At 40.4% G+C, this 20,760-nt stretch overlaps 3 protein-coding genes across 3 annotated transcripts; 2 read left to right on the top strand and 1 right to left on the bottom strand.

Annotated features, from left to right (window-relative positions):
• Positions 1 to 369: 369 nt before the first annotated feature.
• Positions 370 to 4,942, top strand: pane1 (proliferation associated nuclear element). The gene is made up of 6 exons (XM_073470606.1): positions 370 to 515; positions 1,486 to 1,562; positions 2,289 to 2,387; positions 3,266 to 3,345; positions 3,561 to 3,652; positions 3,985 to 4,942. The coding sequence occupies exons 1-6, from the start codon at positions 459 to 461 to the stop codon at positions 4,132 to 4,134; spliced, it is 555 nt and encodes a 184-aa protein (XP_073326707.1). The 5' UTR covers positions 370 to 458; the 3' UTR covers positions 4,135 to 4,942.
• A 2,408-nt stretch (positions 4,943 to 7,350) lies between these two features.
• mb (myoglobin) lies at positions 7,351 to 9,231 on the bottom strand. Its single transcript, XM_073466982.1, has 4 exons — positions 9,201 to 9,231; positions 8,538 to 8,661; positions 7,899 to 8,118; positions 7,351 to 7,817 (listed from the first exon to the last, which is right to left on the bottom strand). The coding sequence occupies exons 2-4, from the start codon at positions 8,618 to 8,620 to the stop codon at positions 7,677 to 7,679; spliced, it is 444 nt and encodes a 147-aa protein (XP_073323083.1). The 5' UTR covers positions 8,621 to 8,661; positions 9,201 to 9,231; the 3' UTR covers positions 7,351 to 7,676.
• A 1,526-nt stretch (positions 9,232 to 10,757) lies between these two features.
• LOC141005251 (serine hydrolase-like protein) lies at positions 10,758 to 19,015 on the top strand. Its single transcript, XM_073477089.1, has 12 exons — positions 10,758 to 10,922; positions 12,264 to 12,407; positions 13,296 to 13,409; positions 13,922 to 13,963; positions 14,044 to 14,063; positions 14,153 to 14,227; positions 15,155 to 15,264; positions 15,376 to 15,455; positions 15,587 to 15,621; positions 15,727 to 15,803; positions 15,916 to 16,003; positions 18,190 to 19,015. Exons 1-12 carry the CDS (start codon positions 10,865 to 10,867, stop codon positions 18,331 to 18,333), a joined length of 987 nt encoding a protein of 328 aa, XP_073333190.1. The 5' UTR covers positions 10,758 to 10,864; the 3' UTR covers positions 18,334 to 19,015.
• Positions 19,016 to 20,760: the final 1,745 nt, after the last annotated feature.

Genomic DNA, 20,760 nt, shown 5'->3' with positions numbered 1-20,760 from the left:
TGTGTTTTTCAATGTTTTTTTAAATTGGTTTAGCTTTATGAAAAATCGTCCCGTTAAAGGTGAGGTGGTCATTAAGTAGCCTATCATTAAGTCAGAATTATTACCTGCTCTTGTGACTCGTTTGCAGCTGATACTTCCCTTTAAAACCGCTGCATTCAAATCCTAAATTACTGGTAATTAACTGATAATCAATAATAAATTAGCTCAAAATGTACAATCTGTACTTGCAAAAAGATCATGAGGAGTGAATCACAAAACACCGCGCGGCCTGTAGGTGGCAGGAAGTAGCTTCAGATGAGCGGAGAACGTCATGCGGTCAAACTGCACGATAGACGTCATGACGTCAGACGCACGTTCGGAAAAGAAGCGCGAGTAAACATGAGTTGACCAGAAGCTCTACAGTGAATTTATTGATTTAATTCACGTTACTGTGGAGGTTTTAAGTGTTTAAATTTAGGATGGCGTTATTGAAGCCGTTTAGTAAGCTGCCGTGTTTGAATACAGCGAACATCTTGGTGAGTTTGCGTTTTATTAGCTTAAATCATTGACAGCTACAGACACGACATGACATTACCTTAGTTAGCTAGCCTTATTAAAAATAAAGCAGCGGTTACCGTGCTGGTGTGTACACTGGTACAGCTGCCCTCAGGAGGAGCTAGCAGTGAAATAAAAGTGTTTTAAGTTGAGCTAACGTCAAGATAGCTCAGTCGTCAATATAGTGTCTTGTTCTGGATAGATACTGGACTTCCTACCAGTAATAAATACTTACTTTTACGCAACCAAAGCACATTTAAGTTGCACTTGTGCTGACACAATGATGTACGGAAGATTAAAATACTTTATCTCACATGAAGCTCACCCTTACCGGCTCAAAGTTTCAAAACAAAAGCATCACAATGTCATTCACATGTTCCCTCATCAGTGGGTCCCAACCCGGGGGTCAGGACCCTTCTCCAAGGGGTCACAAGATAAGTCTGGATGGGAAGTGTAACCTCTTCAACACTATAAAAATCTTTAAAACAATCTTTTTGGTTGTACATCTCACAATTCACATGTTCAGCGTATCAGGAGTGGTTTCAGGTAAACATTTGTCTCATTTTAAAGGTCAAATGGTAAAAAGGTTGGAGACCACTGTCCTTATAATGCAGTTTAATTAAAAGAAGAACAGTTTATTGTATTCAGGAGATGTTTCAAAATATATGAAACTAGTCAGAAATGTATTTGATGAAACACAGTGGAAGTTTTCAGGGGAGCACAGGCATTTTTTTTATTTATGTGTTACCTGATCCCAGTGACATCTGATAACTTTTCTGTTTATACTAATACATCATATTTAAAGAACTGAAGTAATTCCTTACTTCATTGTAAACTCTACAGGAGAGTACCAGCACCCTCAGTGCTTGAGTGAATTTGAGCTACTTTACTTTCCACCTCATATTCCATATTTCCATGTTTTGCGCTGACTCCGAGTGTTTTTTTCTGCAGCTGGTGGAGAGTGAGGAGCAGTTTCAGCAGAGTTTAGCAGACACTCTGGTGGAGGAGACCACTTTCACTGTGAATGTGTGAGTACTGCTCCATCACATTAAACTGCTGAAGTCAGCTATCCTTTACAGGAGACGGTCATTAGGCACACAACTGGAAACACCATCTGCTCTTCTGTTACTGGAACTAGACCTGATTTGTATTATTATTATTTTAATATTCTCTTTAACCTATGCAACAGCACCAAATTACTAATGATTGATTTTTGTTAATCAAACACTTTGTGATGAGTGAACATGTTGTCTATTTACTTCCATTTGTTTGTTTGGATCTACTGTATAATCAACATGAGTATATCTTCAGAATCAGAATCAGAATTCCTTTATTAGTCCCGCAAACGGGGCAATTTGTGCGTCACAGCAGCCAAAGGTTGCATACTTTGGGAAAAATGGTTCGGCTCAAGACTATTGAAGCTGCGTTCACTGTATATCAGAGTTATTGTAATTACCAGTTCACATCGAGTTATTATTACAGCAGGGAAACCTTTTGTGAAAGTTTTCAATATCAGACTTGAGTACAGCTTAATAATACATATATAGTGTTATATTGTCAATGCACAGTATTTTTAAACCTCATACAGTAGTCTTGAGACGTCTGATGACATGAACAAGTTGTAAACATCGGAATATTTCATCCCTTCCACCCATCCCATGTGACGGCCGTCCAAACAGAATTACCACCTCTGATTATGATCATATCAGTGATCATGTTCAGACTGCAGTAACCATCTTAATTGTTTCAATCAGGAGACTAGCCAAGAGTCTGCCTCTGCCCATGGAGAATGAGGAGAGTCGTCCAAGGATAGACCTGGTGGTGTTCATCATCAACCTCACCTCAGAGCTCAGGTATCTTTTAAATCCACAACAGTATGCCTTTTATATATTAAATACTATACATTGTATTGTATTGGTTTTTTTACTGCGACTTAATTCTATGTATTATGTTGTTCTGAAATAAGCATATTGATGAAGGTTCTCAGTCATGGTAATTCTAAGTGCTGTATTGTAGGTAACTGGACTTGTTTCAGTTTCTTGAAGATGTTTCACCTCTCATCCAAGAGGCTTCTTCAGTTCTAACTAACTGGAGAGTGTCCTTATAGAGTCGTTCAGGACGTGCGAACTCTGAGTTTCAGAGTCGTTAGGGCCACTTGTGGGTCGTTGACATGAAGGCCAGTTGGGTCAACAACCCACAAGTGGCCCTGACGACTCTGAATCTCAGAGCTTACATGTGTCCTTAACGTCCAGTTGCCTACAATACAGCACTTATAATTCTGAAAAAAGCCTCTCACAGCATCAAGAAGATATACGCATTTATTTGGCATTGATCCCTCAAATATGGTTGTCAAACACTAAAGACACATATGTGAGTTAGGAAGAATATGTCACAGTTAACCCTGTCTAAGATTGTCTAAAATTACACCAGTACACTGAAACAATAAACTTCACTGGGACCGATATGTCTATGTTAGGCCAGTGCCAGCCAATAATATCAACGATATATTGGTCAACTTTTTAAAGAAGAATATGAAAATTAAATGACACTTGTCAGGCTGTGAAACCACTGACCTTTACAAATCAGGACCCGATAATCTAATAATGGCACTGCCTTCGAATGTGGAAGAACTACTGATTTGTTTAGCATGGTTTGTGTATGTTTTGTGTATTATTCATAATAATATATTACACTATTCAATCTGTGACTTGTGTTATTTGTTTTGTCGTAGTTTCCAGTCAGCAGAAGCGTCCCTGAAAAATTTGGACCCTGGATATTTCCTCGGAAAAGTCTGCATCATGGTCACTAATGGTATGTCAATAGGTTAAATTCCTCAGCTCTGTAAATCACATGAAGGAGGTCAAAACAGGAGCAAAGGGGATTAAATGGAGCAGGAATGGTCAAATATGGACCATTTTCACTCTTTATATACCTTATCCCGTCCTATATTGTTGTGTTGTGGGGCTCCGCCCTATCTGTGTGTCTCTTTCTGACTGGCTGCCCTCTTGTGCATCCGTCTCTTGTAGCTCGTAACGCTTCAGTTCCCACAGAGCGCCTGGACGCTGTCAGAAAGCTGGCCGCATCGCTCCACTGCCCCTTGCTGTTTGCAGAGGATCAGGTTTGTATCCATTTTCGTCACAAACTTTGCAGACGGTTTAAACCAGAGACATAATTTCAGAGCAAACACATGAGAAGCACAAATGTAGCGCGGGGGCAAGCCATAGATTTTTGCTATTGATGGCCAAAGTCAGACAGGGATACTTGAAAAACAAACCCTAACCCTAACTAACTACCTAACTAACCCTAACCCTAACCCAAACAAAAGCCCTCAGGATGTATAAAGAGAAGCTAATTGCGTGGATTAAGTACCTGAGTGTTTCACCAAATGTCTGTAATGTTTTCTGTTCTGTTTCTGTAAAAGCAGTCTTGTGTCACGTTCCTCCCCTTCAGACACCTGATGGTGTGACCAATGCTACTGAGAGGCTGCTGACCATCCTGAAGGTGGCAGCCGGCTTTGTTCCCATGGCTACTGCTCTCTACCTGTCCAACCTGACTCGCAGAACGGCGCCGCCAGACATCGAGCAGCCGAGCTTTGATTAACTGTCTTCTCTGAGGGATGTCTCTCTGATGTTTTCATGTATATATTTGTATGTAGTATGTATGCATGTAACACATTAGCATGTTATTTCCACTAATTATTTTTACATTACATGTTTGTGCTTTGACTTTTAGCTGTTGCAGTAATGGTGTGTTTTTCTTCCAGATCAGGAGAAAGAGTTTCTTAACCATTTGTTGAGTTCAAATTTGGAGTAATTTGTCTTGTGCTACTTCCTGATGTAGAAAGAAAGCGACAGCAGCGATGGTTAATGTTATTGATAAAGATCTTAGACCTATGACACGGATGACTTTAGATGAAGCAGAAGATTTGGAAGAACATTGACCTTTGAGCTGTGACTGCTAGTCATCTAATGGACTGGCTCGTCCTTTTGTTGTGCATACTTCAGCAGTTACAGATAGTCATGGCGCCCACACAGGGGATTTTAGTTATTTTGGCTGCTCTTCTCCGGACTGTGTGGGCGTGTACAGTCTGTGTTTGATTGACAGCTTGGTGACATTATATAATTTTCAGCGTGGCTCTGTCCACCTCCAACCTGAGCAGAGGTCTAATCATCCAAACCAAAAACACCTGTGTGGGTGTGCAGGGCCGTGTAATTACACTGCGCTGTGATATCAACACATATCAGGCTCTGCTGGCCAATATAAACATGATGCTGCACAGCTTCATTCAAAGCTGTTTTACATAATGTTTATAATTATAATACAGTATGCTTTCTATGCGTTGCGTTTTTATGATGCTTTAACAGGAGAACTTTAGTGTCAAAAAATTAAATAAAATAAGTCTGTGATCAATAAAAGCAGGATGGACCATTATTATTTATACACTTTGAACTGAAGAAAATTATACTAATGGAATTTTGAATTTACAATTTATTTTAACACACTTTGGATTAATTAAGTTGATGAGTGTGACAAAACATTGCTGTAAAGATTTCGTGTAATGTTAACTATGGCCTTGTTAATTTTTTTTTCTATGCATTTACATTATTGTACTATGAATTGACATAATTGTTTAAATGATGACGATGATAATAATGAAATAAATAATAAATATAACTATTTCATGCTAATTGTCCACTCTTTAACTTTAACTAACCAAGGGGCCGACACACTGCTCTCTGTGATTAAGATGAAAATTTTCTCTAATTGGGATGCAAGTTCATACATTTATATGAAGACGTCAGCTGTCAGGTTGCAATATTGCGTCCTTCCCCAAGCAGGGAGTAGGTGCCGTTTGTTAAATGTCGGGTCCATTGTCCTGCATCCAGCCCGTCATTGTAATGCTTCCCATTCATGTTTCTATGTTTTGTTGCAGTCTGATTTGCTCTTGCTACCTGTGTTTGTTCCTCCATGCATGGCTGAGCCGTCAGGGCTTTGGAGACGAGGAGAGACTTTGAGGTGGGGGGCTGCAGTCATTAAATTACTTCTGCTGACTGTTCCTCTATGCAAATACGTCTGCCACTTTTAGAGGAAGCACATGTATCTGAAGTAATTAATTTTACCCTTGAATGCCAACTGTGGTGTTGCATTCCAAATTGATCCTTCTCAACAAAAAGGTGTTAATTTAGGGATTTGGGAGATGAGGTAAGTATGTTTGCCAACATATATGGCTTAGAAACTACATATTGGTCAGATACTACTCCTTTGACTACCTCTCATTTAAATGAAAAGTGATGCCGTTTGTCACAGTTTGGACCAAGTAATTAGAGCTTTGTGTTGTTGAAGCAAGTGTTTGACCTCAGTTCACCCAACAGTTGTTCAGCGTTCAGTGAGAAAGGACGAGTGAGGGAGACACTGAGGTGTGTGTGACCAGCGGCATTGTGCCGGTTGTCACGTATACACGAGTGTACGCACACACAAACACTATTAATAGTTCATCATGGAATTTCTCCAACGTGGAAGTTAACCAAACACAATTATGGCATCAAGTCAGAAATTGGAAGGACAACAGGCGGTCAGTGAGAGTTTGGAATGTCAAAGATAACGCTGATATCAGGAACACGTGGCCGGGCCATCACCCAAAAGCAATGACTTCTTCTTTCCACTTGCTGAGACATCTGCTGTGCTCATGAGAAACTTGGTGAAGATGTTTGAATTGGAGTGACCTCTGAATGACACGTCTCGTGTTTTGCTGCACCACTTTATAATCACGTCAGAGGTCTATGATGAACTTTAGAGTGGGCCAGAGCTTCAACATCATCATCCTCACCTGTTGTCTTCATCCCTCCTCCAGTCAGGTGTCAACACCTAAGTCTTAATTCTCTGTCCAAAAGGAAGTAGAGCAGGATACCCGACCCGATGTCCAGGCTCGGGTTCTGTCATTTTATATCTCTGCGCAGGACAATGCCTTTTCATGGTCATCTACACTGTACATGTCTGTAATCAGGGTGCACAGGCAAGCTGTAACCATGGTAACAACTACCTGACAGGGTAACACAAACGCAGGGCTTTATCTTACAATAACTTTGTGGGGTTTGGATGTAAAAAACAGAATGCCAGTCGAGTTCTGGTCGAACCTGAAATATACAGTGTGCCAGGTTTCTTTTACTGGACTTTTCGTCTGCATTTAATCCAATTCAGTCTGAGGGAAGTCTACAAGTTTTAAGACACCAAATCTTTTCATCGGCCATGAGAAGCTGATATGGAAAAAATGCATATTTTGCTTCCCTGGTTTGGTCGCTTTTTCCTTGTGAAATAACTGGATTCGTGGATGAGGGAGCACTGCTTTGTTTTCAGGGGTCACAAGTCTAGATTAACTTCTCCTTGAATGGCCTCATAAAGTACTGAAGGAAATGAGAACTGATTCATGGAAAATGGGGGGTTGCTACTTTACAGGAAGTTGAAAGAGTGATAAAGTCCCTGATATGGCTCCTGCCAAAGGCTCTGCACCATCACATCCACTTTATATCAGGTGACTAAGAACTAAAAAAGAGTCTGAAAGATAATCGGCCTGACGGCATGTTTAAGTGGGGTTTTTAAGTGTGTGTGTGCATGCAAGTTTCCCAGCACTTGATGTTGTAGTCCTGACCTGATTCCTATCTGCACTGTCAGACTCTAACAACGTGCTGCACTGGATTTCAGACAACATAAATCAACAAACACATACTTTCTCTCATACCTTTTATTTTTTTATAATGAGCAATTAGTTATAAGTCTATTTCCCACAGCACAGAAGACAAAACAAAATGATGAGCAGACGAGAATGAAAGAATTTTATTGGTAAAGACAAGGGTTTACAGTATATTGTTAGACAAGAATCCTGAACAAGATTAATCTCATTTAACTCAAATAGAGAACATGTGTATTACCGAGCACCATCTAACACAATCAAATGCAATAATGCTGCAATAAAAGATACATTTCTGTACACTCTTAAGTCTTTAGTAATGCTGTCATGGTTTTCCTTTCATTCTGATTTAGTTAATGTATGTATACAGAGGATTAAACTGTTTCAAAAAAGGGCATGCATGTTACAAATTTTCTCGTCTGTCATCTGACCTCAGCATGACATGTGATTTTTATCTTTAGGCCTTGAAGCCCAGCTCTTTGTAGGTGACATCCATGTCAGCAATGATAACGGCCATCACGTTCCTCAGGGCCTGCTGCCCAGCAGCATCGAGTCCTGCCTTCTCCTCCATGACCTTAGCAATGATCTCAGTCATCAGCTAAACAGAAAATACAGAGAGAATCATGCAAACTGCAAAAAGAAATGGGATGCAACATTCCCTCATGTACATCAGCCTCACCTCGAAGTTAGCAAGGGGGATTTTGTGCTTCGTGGCGTGGCTGGTGGCCATAGGTTTGAGGATGGCAGCGTGGTCACCTTTGGCCTTTAGCAGCTCAGCCAGTTTCTTCAGCACAGTAGCACCGTGGGCAGAAACTGCTGCGTTACCAGCCAAGTCACCGGGGGCAATACCGACAAACTTGGGGAACAGCTGCTGGGTCTCTGGGCGCTCCATAAATAAACTGAGAAGGAAAGGAAAAATGTGAGGATTCAACAGAGATAACGCACGGTTGATAATCAGTCAACACCTCGTGTACAGTATATACAAATATGTAAATGTCTGTATAATTTACTTTTACTTACTTTTAATACTTAAGTAAATTTATTATCAGATACAGACTTTTCTTAAGTACTATGTGTGACTTCCACTTTAACCCAAGCAATATGTTAAGATGATAGCTTTATTTTTACATAATAACATAAAGCAACAATCTAATTTAAAGCTTCAAGTTGGGAAATAAAACTCAAAGAAATATAATTAAACAGTTAAGTAAATAAATGGAAGCATCCTAAGTCCTGTTTAACAAAATCCTGGCTCACAGTCCTGCAAACCACTTGTCCTATGGGAAATAATTAATCTTATCTTGTCAGAGGCACAGACCGGTTCAGAACCAGGCCTCCGTGGGCATTGTAGTCTGCCTCCACTGGACCCCAGAACTTCAGGACCTTTTCAAAGTCATCCATGATCTCAGCAGATGGAGAAACAAGTCACAAAAAACACCAATCTGAGGAATACAATCACAGAAAATAAAAAGAACAGTCACAGAAAAACGTATAAAAAAGTATAACTGTATGATTTCTTTTGTTTAATTTTAATGTAGCCAGTAAGAACCAGTGCATTTGAGGGCAAGTCATTAGTAGAGACGATACGTGACCTCAGCTGCCCTCACTGTTTGTCATGTAACCCTACATAATTTATGTGAAATATGAAGCTGTAACAAAAGATAATTTTCTTTTCTCTTCAATATAGGTATTTTTTTCTCAAATACAGTCGACTGTATTTTTACTACTTTTTATATCTTTGTGTAAAACAAACAAAACATTCTCCAGCAGGACATTTCTCTGCATCCTGATATTCTGCATCATAATAAATAACCAAAGAAATATATCTTATTCTGAATTCCTGAGTACCAAATCATTACCAAATTTAATCACTTTTATACCGTAAATCAACATTATTTCATTATTATTATCATTAATTGATAAATGAGGATTATTATTAATTTTTATTCAAGAATAAAACAACTAAAAAGACAGGACCTACCTGTAGTCAAATATCCTGTGTCACTGTATTCAGTTCTTCTTAACCTGTCTGCCCCCCTCAGCTTAAACTGACCTTTTATACTCCCTCCCTCTCCTTTCACGAAATAATTCCAGCTCTCCCTTCCAGCTACCTCTCTTCACAACACTTAGAAACTTAATTTGGAAACCCTTGAGTTGTCTCTGATATAATTTTGACTGGGAGACTCTTTATTTTCTGTTTCATGTCTTTGAGCCTTTATATGCCCTCCTTACTGTCATTTTAACAAAGAAGAACATACTTACCAAAAAATATATGCAAATGTGTGTGTGTGTGTGTGTGTGTGTGTGTGTGTGTGTGTGTGTGTGTGTGTGTGTGTGCGTGTGTGTGTGTGTGCGTATGTGTGTGTTTGTGTGTGGATATCTCTAGATTACACAGCAGTTTTGGGTTACCAGGTTTGTGCATTTGCAAAGCAATAACAAAGCAGAAGACATCTTATTCTAATTTTCAGGTTCATAATTTTATTTTGAGTTACTACCAGAATAGGTTTATATGCTTTAATGCTCGAAAAACACATCAGTTTTCTCACACTGTCCAGTGCTGCAGTACTGTATTCCCCTTCTGTCTGAAACACTCTTTTTTAGCACCTGTCTCTTTAAAGCCCCTCCAGTCTCCTCTGATTGGTCATCTCACACATGCCCGACCCAGAACTGCTAACAACAACAGAGAGACATTGACCTTTTTGACTTTCAAGGTCTTTTACATGCACAAGAACAAATATAAAACACTAAAGGAAAGGAAAAAACGAAAAAGCATAACAGGTCTCCTTTAAGAGAAACTAAAAACGAGGTAGAAAACACAAAGTATCTGTTCACGGCGTTAGTACCACCTGCCACTTTGTGAGTCTGTGTGTTTATGTCGTCATGATTAAATGTAGTACTGAAGACACCTTTTGTTGCACGAACACAGAATATTTTGTCAATATGCTGTGTTGTGTATACTCTGCTGATATGTTTTGAATTATACTTCTCGCAAATGTTGAGTAACAATAACCCAAACACACACCTCAGCTACACTCCCCCTCTTCAGCTGTAAATTAGAAGCTGTGATTTACAGAATTATCTTAAGACTTAAAGATCATTGACTGATCTTACTTGGATATACATTGATTTTAAAATGTTAATATTGGTTTATAAAGTGCTGAACAGTTTAGGGCCAAAATAAATTTCTTAAATTGTCTCACTGCACTGTTACTGCTGTTACATGTACTCATTTTTAGCTTATCTTTATCTAAATCAATGTTACATCCAGCACTTTGAAGTGCACGTTTAACAGATAAACCCATGCCCTGACAATGAAGTCACTTCTCTTGCTCTTATGGTCTGTGCGCTGCTCAGTGCCTGTAGTAGAGACCATCAGGCCCTCTGCTGGTTGGTTAACAGTCATCACAATGGGTAAAAGGTAAGCCCCTCCTCTTCTTCGCGATGATTGGTCCAAACTGTAGCGCCGCATGTCCGTTTATCCAATAGCAGCGCTAGCTCGCGTCACGTGTTTGTCTTCACCCGGAAACCGGCACTGAAAGTCAAAACATGTATTGTACCTAACGTGGAAGTTGACCAAAACTATCGCTTTTCCCTACTTTTTTTAGTTTTAATCACAGCGGCTGTTTAGCGGAGGTGTTCTCCGAGATGATGCGAGCTTTGAAAGGCGTCAGACACCTGCACTCCAGTGCAGTGAAACAAGCAGGTAACTGTGGCAGTGTTTGTTCGGTACAGTGTGTTTTTACAACCAGGACAACTCCTATGAAGGGAAGAGAAAAGTCAAATAAATCAATAAAGTGTTTACATGTCTGCTGAATCGGAGATGTTGCTCGTAATGTTGCTTATGTAACATTATGTGTTGCAAACCGCGTTATAAGAGCGTTAAAATGTCCTTTTCAACATTTAATGTGACCCAGTGACTCAATCAGTACCAAAAATGGGTATTGATTAAACATAAAAAGCACTAAATTCAAGTATGAAGGTGTCTCCTGTTTGGCCTGCATGAATATGAATATCCAACTTATAATCAACCTGACTGTGGTCCAGTACCTTTTTATTGAAGATAACAATAAAACAGAACACAAGTGAACACAGAGATAGATACAATTAAATTTTGGACAGCGATTTAACTTTTGGAAAACATCTTGCTTACAATATATAAGATTTAGTATACCATTTATACATTTATATAGCTTTAATCTGGGTTTGCTTGCAGGACAGTCAGATTGGTAAATGGACCTGCATTTATATAGCGTGTTTCCCGTCTACTGACCGCTCAAAGTGCTTTACAACACTTGTCACATTCACCCATACACACACTGATGGCTGAGGCTGCCATGCAAGGTGCCGACTGCTCAGGAGCAAAAGTATCTTGCTCAACGATACCTCGACATGCAGCTGGGGGAGCCAGGGATTGGAACCAGCGTTCTTCGCTTACTAGACGACCCGCTCTACCTCCTGAGCTACAAATTGACTGAAAAGGAGAAATCTGCTATGGTGTTGTTTGTGTTGAGTTGTTCTGCAGAACATGAATTGACAGTCTTCAGTCTCAATATTCGATTAATGGCTTAAGTCACTTTAAAAGCAGAAATGCCAAAAATCCAGATGATTCTAGCTTCTCAAGTGGGAAAAGATCTGTTGCGTTTCACTGTCTTTTCGGGACCAAATAATTAATCAATTAATAGGATAAATAATCATAATAATAGGATTAATCGATAATGAGAAGAATTGTAGGTGAACTCGTCAAATTGCTTATTTTGTCTGACACAAAAACATTTAATTTGTAAGCTTATAATATGAAGAAAAGCAGCAAATCATCTTGTTAAAGAAGCTGGAAGTTTTCCCTGATTAATGACTTCAATGAAAAATCAACCATCAAAAGGGATTGAAGTTACTTTAGGCGCAGAGACCCTTTCTATTGAAAGTGTGAGTTTATCTTTCTGGTAATGTTACTGGAAAGATATTGTCACCAGGTCAAGATGAGAGAAGGTAGACGACAGAAGAGTAAAGAGATGAGTATAACTAAACCAGTGTGTTGTGTGTCCAGTTTCAGAGCTCTCTGTACCGGTCCCCTGGGGAGAGATCAGAGGGAAAGTCTGGGGACCTGATCACGGTCGTCCAGTGCTGTGTGTGCACGGCTGGGCTGACAACTGTGGTACATTCAACAACCTCATCCCCCTTCTACCCAAAGGTAACTGTTTGTAGTAAACTGAGGATCTCACATAAAACTAAACACTGCTCTCACCACCCAAGTTTTAGCTCTTCACACTTTATTTTACCCTAAAGCAGCCATTCATAAACTCAAGAATGACGCAGCTCATTTTTAAATTGGAAAATCTTCTTGGGTTCACCCGAGCTTTTAATCACAACTCGGATCCAATCATTGATACAATATAAGATACGTGCCAATGTTGTGTCAGAGTCTCTCCCCCAGTCAAATAATCTTGCCCTGCTGATGGAATTGAATCCAAGGGCCAAACTTAAAGAAAATCATTACTTAGAAAGCATTTGGAGTACAGCTATAGGATTTTGCAAGTGATATGAACATGATATAACACCTGTTGGAGAAATTTCAATATGGTACGTAGGCCTACGATGCTTAAAAACGCATGTGTCTCCAAGACTTTTCAATGTAATCAATGTAACACAGCAGCAGAGGTTCACACATACAAGCCTCTCTCTTTCATTTATGTCTGTGAGCTTCTGTAAAGCCTGCTAGTTCTCAGTGTTGTCACTATTATTAACCTTGATCTGTGTCATCAACTATTCCTTGAAGAATTGAATTGAATGGATTTGAGCCTGGAAAGTCCTTGAAAAGTCCTTGAGTTTTATTTTAAGAAATTGTGAGAACCCTGACTCGCATAAGTGTTCGGCTAATTAGTCTTCGCCTCAGGAAAGTGTGTCTGTGCAGGTGCTGATGCTCAGCTGTTAGAACAGCTGCCTCCCATCCAGCAGGATGAAGGACGCATGTTATCTGATTATGATATTACTACCACTGTCCTTTAAACAGATTTTTTTTAAGAAATGCTGTGACATTCACTTGGTGGGACTCTGTCCTTCTTTCTCTCATTCCTCTCAGAGTGCAGATATGTGGCGGTGGACCTGGCAGGTCACGGTCTGTCATCGCATCGTCCTCCTGGAGTTTTCTACAGTTTTCCCTCATATGTGATGGATGTTCGCAGAGTCGTTGACGGTGTGTGAGTTCAGCAAGCTGCACGAAGTGATTCTGAGCAAATTTCAACTTACTTGCTCTTTTGACCACATCTCACAGTTTATTCAGCAGATGATACAGATGAGCAATCTCCATGGCAACAGGCACGACTAAAGCTGAAAGCTCCTGTTAATATCAAAATTTAAATGAACCTTTTTTGTTAAATCAAAGATGTAATGTGATTTGGCACATATTTGCTTTACAGTACACTGGAACTGAATGGAGTGGCACTGCACTCCCATGATGGGGCAGTGCTTTTATACCTTTAGTCTGAAAGCCTTTCGTACAAGTTGTAGTATAAATAGCATTGTAGTATTCATATAGAAAAATTCACTGATTCATGTTGTGGTATTTTTAACTCTGTCACACAGCTCTAGTGAATGTACTGCAGTTAAACCACAGTAGTGATGTTGTCTTTCACTAAAAAAAACAGTGTCCATGTGTGTGATGAGATACTGAAGCTGGTTGATGATCTGTGAAATTAACTCCCACAGCTCTGCAGTGGAATAAATTCTCCATCATAGGCCACAGTATGGGTGAGTGCAGCCATTTTAAATGCTTGTTATGCACTATGTGTCTTACATTTATGTGTCAACTATCTTTTATTTTATTTCAGGTGGAAACATTGCTGGACTGGTAAGTGACACTGTTGTGACAGGCTGTTTCATCTTGTTACTATTTTAGCTATGCTGTGTGGTATTTAGTCCATATTGTGTTTCCCACAGTTCAGCGCGCTGTATCCTGAGATGGTGGATGCTGTTGTACTGCTGGACTCCTACGGATTCCTACCTACAGATCTGGTACTTCAGCAGTTTTGACTAGAGTGGGCTGTTAACTGTGCCACGTACAAAAGATCCGTACCGATGTCCAGATACGTTTTATGCTATTTATTAAATAAAAAACATTGACTTACCAGTCGTTCTGGAAAACTTAAAGCAAGGTGTGAGGAGACTTTCAAAAGGAAATATCTGAGCCAAGGGTCCTCCCACCGGTGATGTGATAGTTACCAAAAGAACGTGTGCAGCCTATAAAAGAAACATCCTACATAATCCATAATTGCATTTTATACCACATATTCAAGTGACAATTATGTTAATAATTCCATCATTAGGAATTATTGTACCTTACTCCTTAGTTGTATCATCTGTACTGGCTTTCCATCGTACTTTGTATGATCATGTTTGTCAGTCGTAATGTAGGTGCTGACTACAAACAAAACTCATTACGTCATAACAATGTTGTGTGTTGAAAACTTGTATGTTGAAGTAAACACGTATGTAACACTGTGATCCTACCCTCTGACTGAAGTTACATAGTGCAGAAACAAGTCATGGGGGGACAGAGTGGCTGAGACAGAGACATCATTCACCCTATTACGACACTGTACCATCACAATGATTGAGAAGCTGATATTTTAAGATAAAAAAGCTTTAAATTGCGTTTTATGAGGTATTAAAAAGCTATTAGACTTTATGAGGATGTCTGAGGAACTCTAAATTGTGAGGTAATGAAAAAATACATTTGTGGGTCGGTTGACATTTTAAAATGAAAGGCATCACATTTGAGAAATGCTTTAGTCACCAGTGTAATTGAGTCCAACATGTTTTTTTGTCCTTTGGGTCCCTGCCAAGCGTTTATATTATATTATTGCATTACTCGCTGTACAACCCACTCTTGCCAGTTGTGTTGAATGGCTTCCCTCATCTTTTTTGTCTGTTTCCTTGCAGAAAGAAATGCCTAAAGTGGTGAGACAGGGCTTTGAGGAGATGCTTCAGTATGAAAAAAAGCCAGAGGAAAAGAAGACAAGAGTTTACACTTATGAAAATGCAGTGGAGAGGTATTACACCCTCTTATTTATGGTGTTTTATAAAACTACTCAACATCCAATCATATAATAACCTTGTTTGTACAACTTTTGTCTACAAAAAAAACCTTTTATGTCTTTCAGGCTGTTGGCTGCAAACCCAACTCTGTCTGAACAGTCTGTGCGCATCCTTTTAGAACGAGGTCTAGTTCAAGTTGAAGGAGGTACGGCTTTTTTCATCCTCTTTGTTTTTATTCTTGCTGTGAGTGCTCCTCAGAGAAAAAATTGAGCTCACTCTCTGAGTAATCTCACTTCGTCTTTACTCTTATGCTGCAAATATATTTTCCTCTTGCAGGAGTGGTGTTCTCCAGAGACTTTCGTATTAATCTGGTAGGTTTCTGCTGAACTGCACCAACTCATCACTTTGCCTTTTTATTTCTCTCAAATGTGCAGTGTGCAGACCATGTACAGTATGTTTTTCTCTTATGTTTCCAGAAAAACATAGTGCGCATCAGTTTGGAGCAGAGTCTGGAGATGCAGTCGAGGATAAAAGCCTCTGTTCTAGTTGTTCTGTAAGATATTCCTTCACCTCACAATTCTTTAGTACATGTATTACACTCAGTACAATCCTTGTAAATTGTACCTAACTGACTATACATACAATCTTTCTCTTTGTCTTTCCAGAGCAGAAGACGGCTTTGAGAAGATGTTTTCTGAACCAGATCAAAAAAGATTTACATCAGCACTTCTCCAGGGCTATAGGGACAGAAATGTGAGTGTGTGTTCAGTCTGCTTGTGTAAAGCAGGTATGCTTTCATCTTCATATTTATTTTTAGCTGTTAAGCCTCTGTGTGTGTGTAATTGTGCCTAGTAGACAGACAGACAGCCACACATATGCAAAAGTAGCAGAGTTATAAGAGCTCAATGTCTCAGAGGCAGCAGAATTATTTTTGTAGCTGTGAACCGCAACAGTGACCTACATACAGGAACTTGGTCATGTGCTGCTGATGAGAAGGAAAACAGAGAATGTGCATCAAGTAAACATGTCCCATGATGGTCTCTTTCCAAGTCAGTTGGTGATGGAAAAAATCCGTGTCAGAATACTAATGATTTTTAAAGCGGTTATAATCAATATGCCTCTGAGGAGGTAGAAGTGTTTGAAGACTTGCCCATACCCCTGGCAGAGATCGCTGAGATAGTCAAGAAGCTTCTCAGCCAAGCGGCAGGTGTGGATGAGACTCACCCTGAGATGCTGAAGGCTCTGGACATTGTTGGACTGGTGTTGTCGTCACAAAGTCGGGGACAGACCAGAGGTGTGCTCCAAATATCAGGGTATCACACTGCTCAGCCTTCCTCAAAGGTTTATTTCAGGGTGCTGGAAAGAAAGCTGCGACCGATTGTCGAACCTCGGGTTCAGGACAATGCGGATTCCATCCTGGTCTTGGAACAGTGAACCAGCTCTTCACCCTTGCTGGCTTCTTGGGGGGTTCGTGGGAGTTTTCCCATCCAGTCTTCATGTGTTTTGTGGACTGAGGCCTAAGAGTCCTTTGAGGAGTACTGCAGGAGTATGGGGTACAGGGGCCATTGCTACGAGCCATCCGGTCCTATAATCCAAGTGAAAGCAGTGTCCGCATATTCGGCACAATTTTGGACATGTTTCCAGAGAGTGTTGGACTCTGACGAGGCTGTCCCTTGTCTTGGATCCTGACCTTGGTGTTCATGAAAAGGATCTCAAGGTGCAGCCATGGTGAGGAGAGTGTCCGGTATGGGAACCTCAGAATTGTTTCTCTGCTTTTTGCAGATGACGTGGTTCTGTTGGATTCATCAGTTGGCGATCTCCAGCAGGCACAGGGGCGGTTTGCAGCTGATAGGAGTGTCAGCAACTCTAAGTCTGAGGCCGGGGTTCTCCGCTGGGAAACGGTGGATTGCCTACTCTGGGTTGGGGGTGCATTGATGCCCCAGGCAAAGGAGTTTAAGTATCCCAAGGTTTTGATCATGAGTGACGGGAAAGTGGAGCGTGAGATGGACTGGCGGTTTGATGCTGGCTTTGCACTGAACCATCATGATGAAAAGGGAGGTGAGGCGGAAGGCAAAGCTTTTCAATCTCCTGGCTGGGCTCAGCCTTAGAGGTAGTATGAGGAGCTCGGACATCCGGAGGGAGATCAGAGAAGAACCGCAGCTCCTTTGCAGCGAAAGGAGCCAGCTGAGGTTGTCCAGGCATCTGATTACGATGCCTCCCGTTGGAGGTTTCCTAGGCACGTTGAACTGCGAGGAGATACTGGGGCTGACCCAGACCTCACTGGCGGGATTACTTACCTCATCTGACCTGGGAATGCCTCGGGTTCCTCCAGGAGGAGCTGGAAAGCATTACTTGAGAGGGATGTCTGGAATACCCTGCTTAGCCTGCTGCGACAGCAACCCTCAACAAGCAGAAGATGTTTTCAATATCAATATATCAATAAATCAATATTTTTATTATAACAATGTATCGAATGACAGCATGACAATGTGAAAATGCGTCATTTGTAGTGAATCATCACCTTATTCTGCACCTTCCCTCAGGTTTAGAGAGCTTTTTAGTAGACCTACAACGATTAGTCGATAAATTGATTCAGTCATTTTTTTCAAGCAAAAATGTCAAACATTGGACGAGAGAGACAGAGTTAGAAACTAGCTGGTAAACATAGCTAAAGAGACAAACACCTCCATCAGGATTTTGTATAGACCAAAAACGGGGACAAAGAATTTGAGTCTAAAAATTGGACCAAAAACACGTCTGCTCTGTAACTGCTGGATGTCTAAATAAGCAACCACCAACAAGTCAAAAGGTGATGATAACATGTAAATGTTGTGTTCATGTTGTTTTTGCTGCCTCCATGTGGCCGAAAATAATCAGTTATTGCAGGTTAAAATAATGCACTTTACACTTGTGTAACTGTTTCTGTGTCTGTCTTGCAGCACGAGGTGTTGACTGTGCCAGGCGATCATCACATCCATCTGAACAAACCTGATGTCGTTGCTCAACCTGTATCTGACTTCCTGCAGACCAAAGTGCTCTCACAGTCGGCGAGCCTAACAGACGAACGGGCCTCAAAGTTATAATGAACACAGACAAGCAACAGTTTTGCCTTAACTCATATTGCACAAGCTCTTTTATACCGTACTGTTGAAACTCACCTTGATGCTTTAACCTCAGTCAACCTGCTGTAATAGCATCAACTAGTCGCATCATGTTACATTTGTTGGACAGCTGCATGAATTTACATACTTTAATAGATTTTAATGTGTATTGTTTTGAGTGACAGAGCTATGTGAGCAATGTAAGCCATGTTTCACATCAAGCTGCTTGTCTCTAATTCCAGATGGTGTGTAAAAAAGTGAAGTGGGAGTGATGGATCAGCAAAAGGCAGCTAAATTGTGGTTTTGGCTCAGTTTGTATCTTTTGCTTTTTGGTCCAGTGAGTGAATGTTTTCATAGCCAGGTTCACTCCATTCAGTGGCTTTGTATCAAGCTCTTATTGATCAAATATTAACTTTGCGAGAGTTCAACACCTGGCTCTCGTGCAGTATTATATGTATTTAATACATGACACATCCTGTAACATATCTCTTAAATTATTAGTGACAACTTGAAAGCAACAGTAAAATGTAACACTTGAAAGCGTGTGGCTGATGAAGGCATGTCTCAGTAAGATTCATTAGCTTGAAAGAGTACTCTGCTGATTTAACATTGCACTCCTTTAACATTATTGTGACTCAGTTTTTAAAAAACTGATCAAAATCGATGCTGCAGATTACAAATGTTATCTTTTTTTCTATTCCTTTCTTCCTTTTCAAAAGTGGGTGCCTACATTATGCACAATGACACTGAACCACCGACAGTTTCCCTACAATCCAAGTCGGATGACAACTGTAAATCGACCTCTGTGTACAATCTGTGGCGTTCCCCTTCACATGTGACAACTGTAGACTCATTTATTTTATATGTATATATTATATAATAGTACCAAAATGTAATGGTATTCGAGCCACACTCTTTGCAAAAAAATAAGGTTAAATATTTTATTCTGAGTCAAACCAGATTGCGACAAACATGTTTAGCTTCTTAGGACATCTGGCAGCCGAGACCTTTTTGAATGTCTGGCAGGCTGAAGTCTACATCATGACAGTGAGCTCCTCTCAGTTGTCTTGTGTTCTTCAGGCTGCTGAACTCTTCTCTTGGCTCGCTGCCTTCCTCCTCTCCTGCAGGTGTATTCACAGGCAGTAGTTATATCACCTTGTACCTGCTGTCTTTGAGGACTGTTTGAAATGCACTGTGGTGCGTCAGATGTCTTCGATGTCTGCTGCCCGTTGTTAATATTTTAGCAGTTGCACACTTTCTCTGAATCGTGTGTCCTCATGTTTAATCTCAAAAGCTTATGAGCTGTGGGAAGAAAGGGTGCTTGTGTTTGAGTGCCGCAGTGAATGCAGAGGATGAATCTTGCTTTAGAGGAACATTTATTGGAATTCTCTAAAACTATGACTCCATAATCTCCAGAGATAATTTAATCTTTGACCATTTTACTGCCATCACTGGTGGTCTCAGCTGTCTCTCAGCTGCACACGGTGAGGGTCTCTTTGGGATTGTAGGTCGGGTCGTCGTCATCCCAAAAGAGTTGGTGTTTGCCAAGCTTGGAGTCAGACTCAAATATCAACATTCTTAAAAAGTGGACCTTGAAAAGTAAAATCAATATAAAGAAAACAAATAACAAAGCCAGCAAGATGCTACCTGAGTCATCGCCAACCCCAGCAGACTGGTGGGAAGGTTACCTGCGGCTTCACCAGCCCTGCCAGACACAAAGGTTTTACAGCTTTCCAATTCTACAGCAAAAAGGGCCTTCAGTCCTACAGAGTCTATTATCAGCCCACCATGAGGGCTCACAAGGACCCTGCCAGTAACAGCAGCTGAGGCCTTTGGGTGGAAGGAGCTGGCTCCTCATGGCTTTCCTCACTCTTCTACCTCTTCCTCTGAGCACTTACCTGCTCCTCATCTATGATGTAGTTATAGCACCTGAAACCTTGATTTCAAATTTTAAATATCTCTCATAACATAAAATATTTGGGATTAAAAAAGGTGAGAGGATTGTCGTGTATCTACTTCTTAATTCTTTGTTTGCTCAAAAAGGTTTTTCAGAGTTTCAAAAAAGTTACCGATAAAAAGGAAATAATCTCCAGGAGTCCTCCAAAGCTGAGTGCAGTAATGTTTAATTGTCGACCATTAAAACATGAGATCATACAGACAAAAGTTCATCCGATACGACCCAATTTCTCAATACAAAACATACTCCTTTTATTCACTAAAACGGGGGCCGGGCACCATGGTTTGTCCAATCCTGGTTCGTTCTTTTGTTTATGTATCAAATTTTGCAGACTTGGGTATTTTCCTGCACGAGGCTAAAACACGTGCCAAAACTATGTCTGCATTTGTCGACATTCGGCATTTCCTTCGATCTTCCTTGCTCGCGCAAACTCTACCTCGTTTGACACAAGC

This window comes from Pagrus major, chromosome 1, assembly GCF_040436345.1.
Source record: "Pagrus major chromosome 1, Pma_NU_1.0".
NCBI classification, from domain to species: Eukaryota; Metazoa; Chordata; class Actinopteri; order Spariformes; family Sparidae; genus Pagrus; species Pagrus major.
The sequence above is the reverse complement of the archived record's forward strand: the minus strand, read 5'-3'. Positions and strand labels throughout refer to the sequence as shown.

Coding starts and splice junctions, on each gene's coding strand:
- LOC141005251 (XM_073477089.1), top strand. CDS start 10,865: ATGATGCGAGCTTTGAAAGGCGTCAGACACCTGCACTCCAGTGCAGTG. Junction 13,964..14,043: donor CATCATAGGCCACAGTATGG/GTGAGTGCAGCC, acceptor ATTTTATTTCAG/GTGGAAACATTGCTGGACTG. Junction 15,804..15,915: donor GCCTCTGTTCTAGTTGTTCT/GTAAGATATTCC, acceptor TTGTCTTTCCAG/AGCAGAAGACGGCTTTGAGA.
- pane1 (XM_073470606.1), top strand. CDS start 459: ATGGCGTTATTGAAGCCGTTTAGTAAGCTGCCGTGTTTGAATACAGCG. Junction 2,388..3,265: donor AACCTCACCTCAGAGCTCAG/GTATCTTTTAAA, acceptor GTTTTGTCGTAG/TTTCCAGTCAGCAGAAGCGT. Junction 3,346..3,560: donor CTGCATCATGGTCACTAATG/GTATGTCAATAG, acceptor CGTCTCTTGTAG/CTCGTAACGCTTCAGTTCCC.
- mb (XM_073466982.1), bottom strand. CDS start 8,620: ATGGATGACTTTGAAAAGGTCCTGAAGTTCTGGGGTCCAGTGGAGGCA. Junction 8,119..8,537: donor GGAGGCCTGGTTCTGAACCG/GTCTGTGCCTCT, acceptor TTTCCTTCTCAG/TTTATTTATGGAGCGCCCAG. Junction 7,818..7,898: donor TCCCCCTTGCTAACTTCGAG/GTGAGGCTGATG, acceptor TTTTCTGTTTAG/CTGATGACTGAGATCATTGC.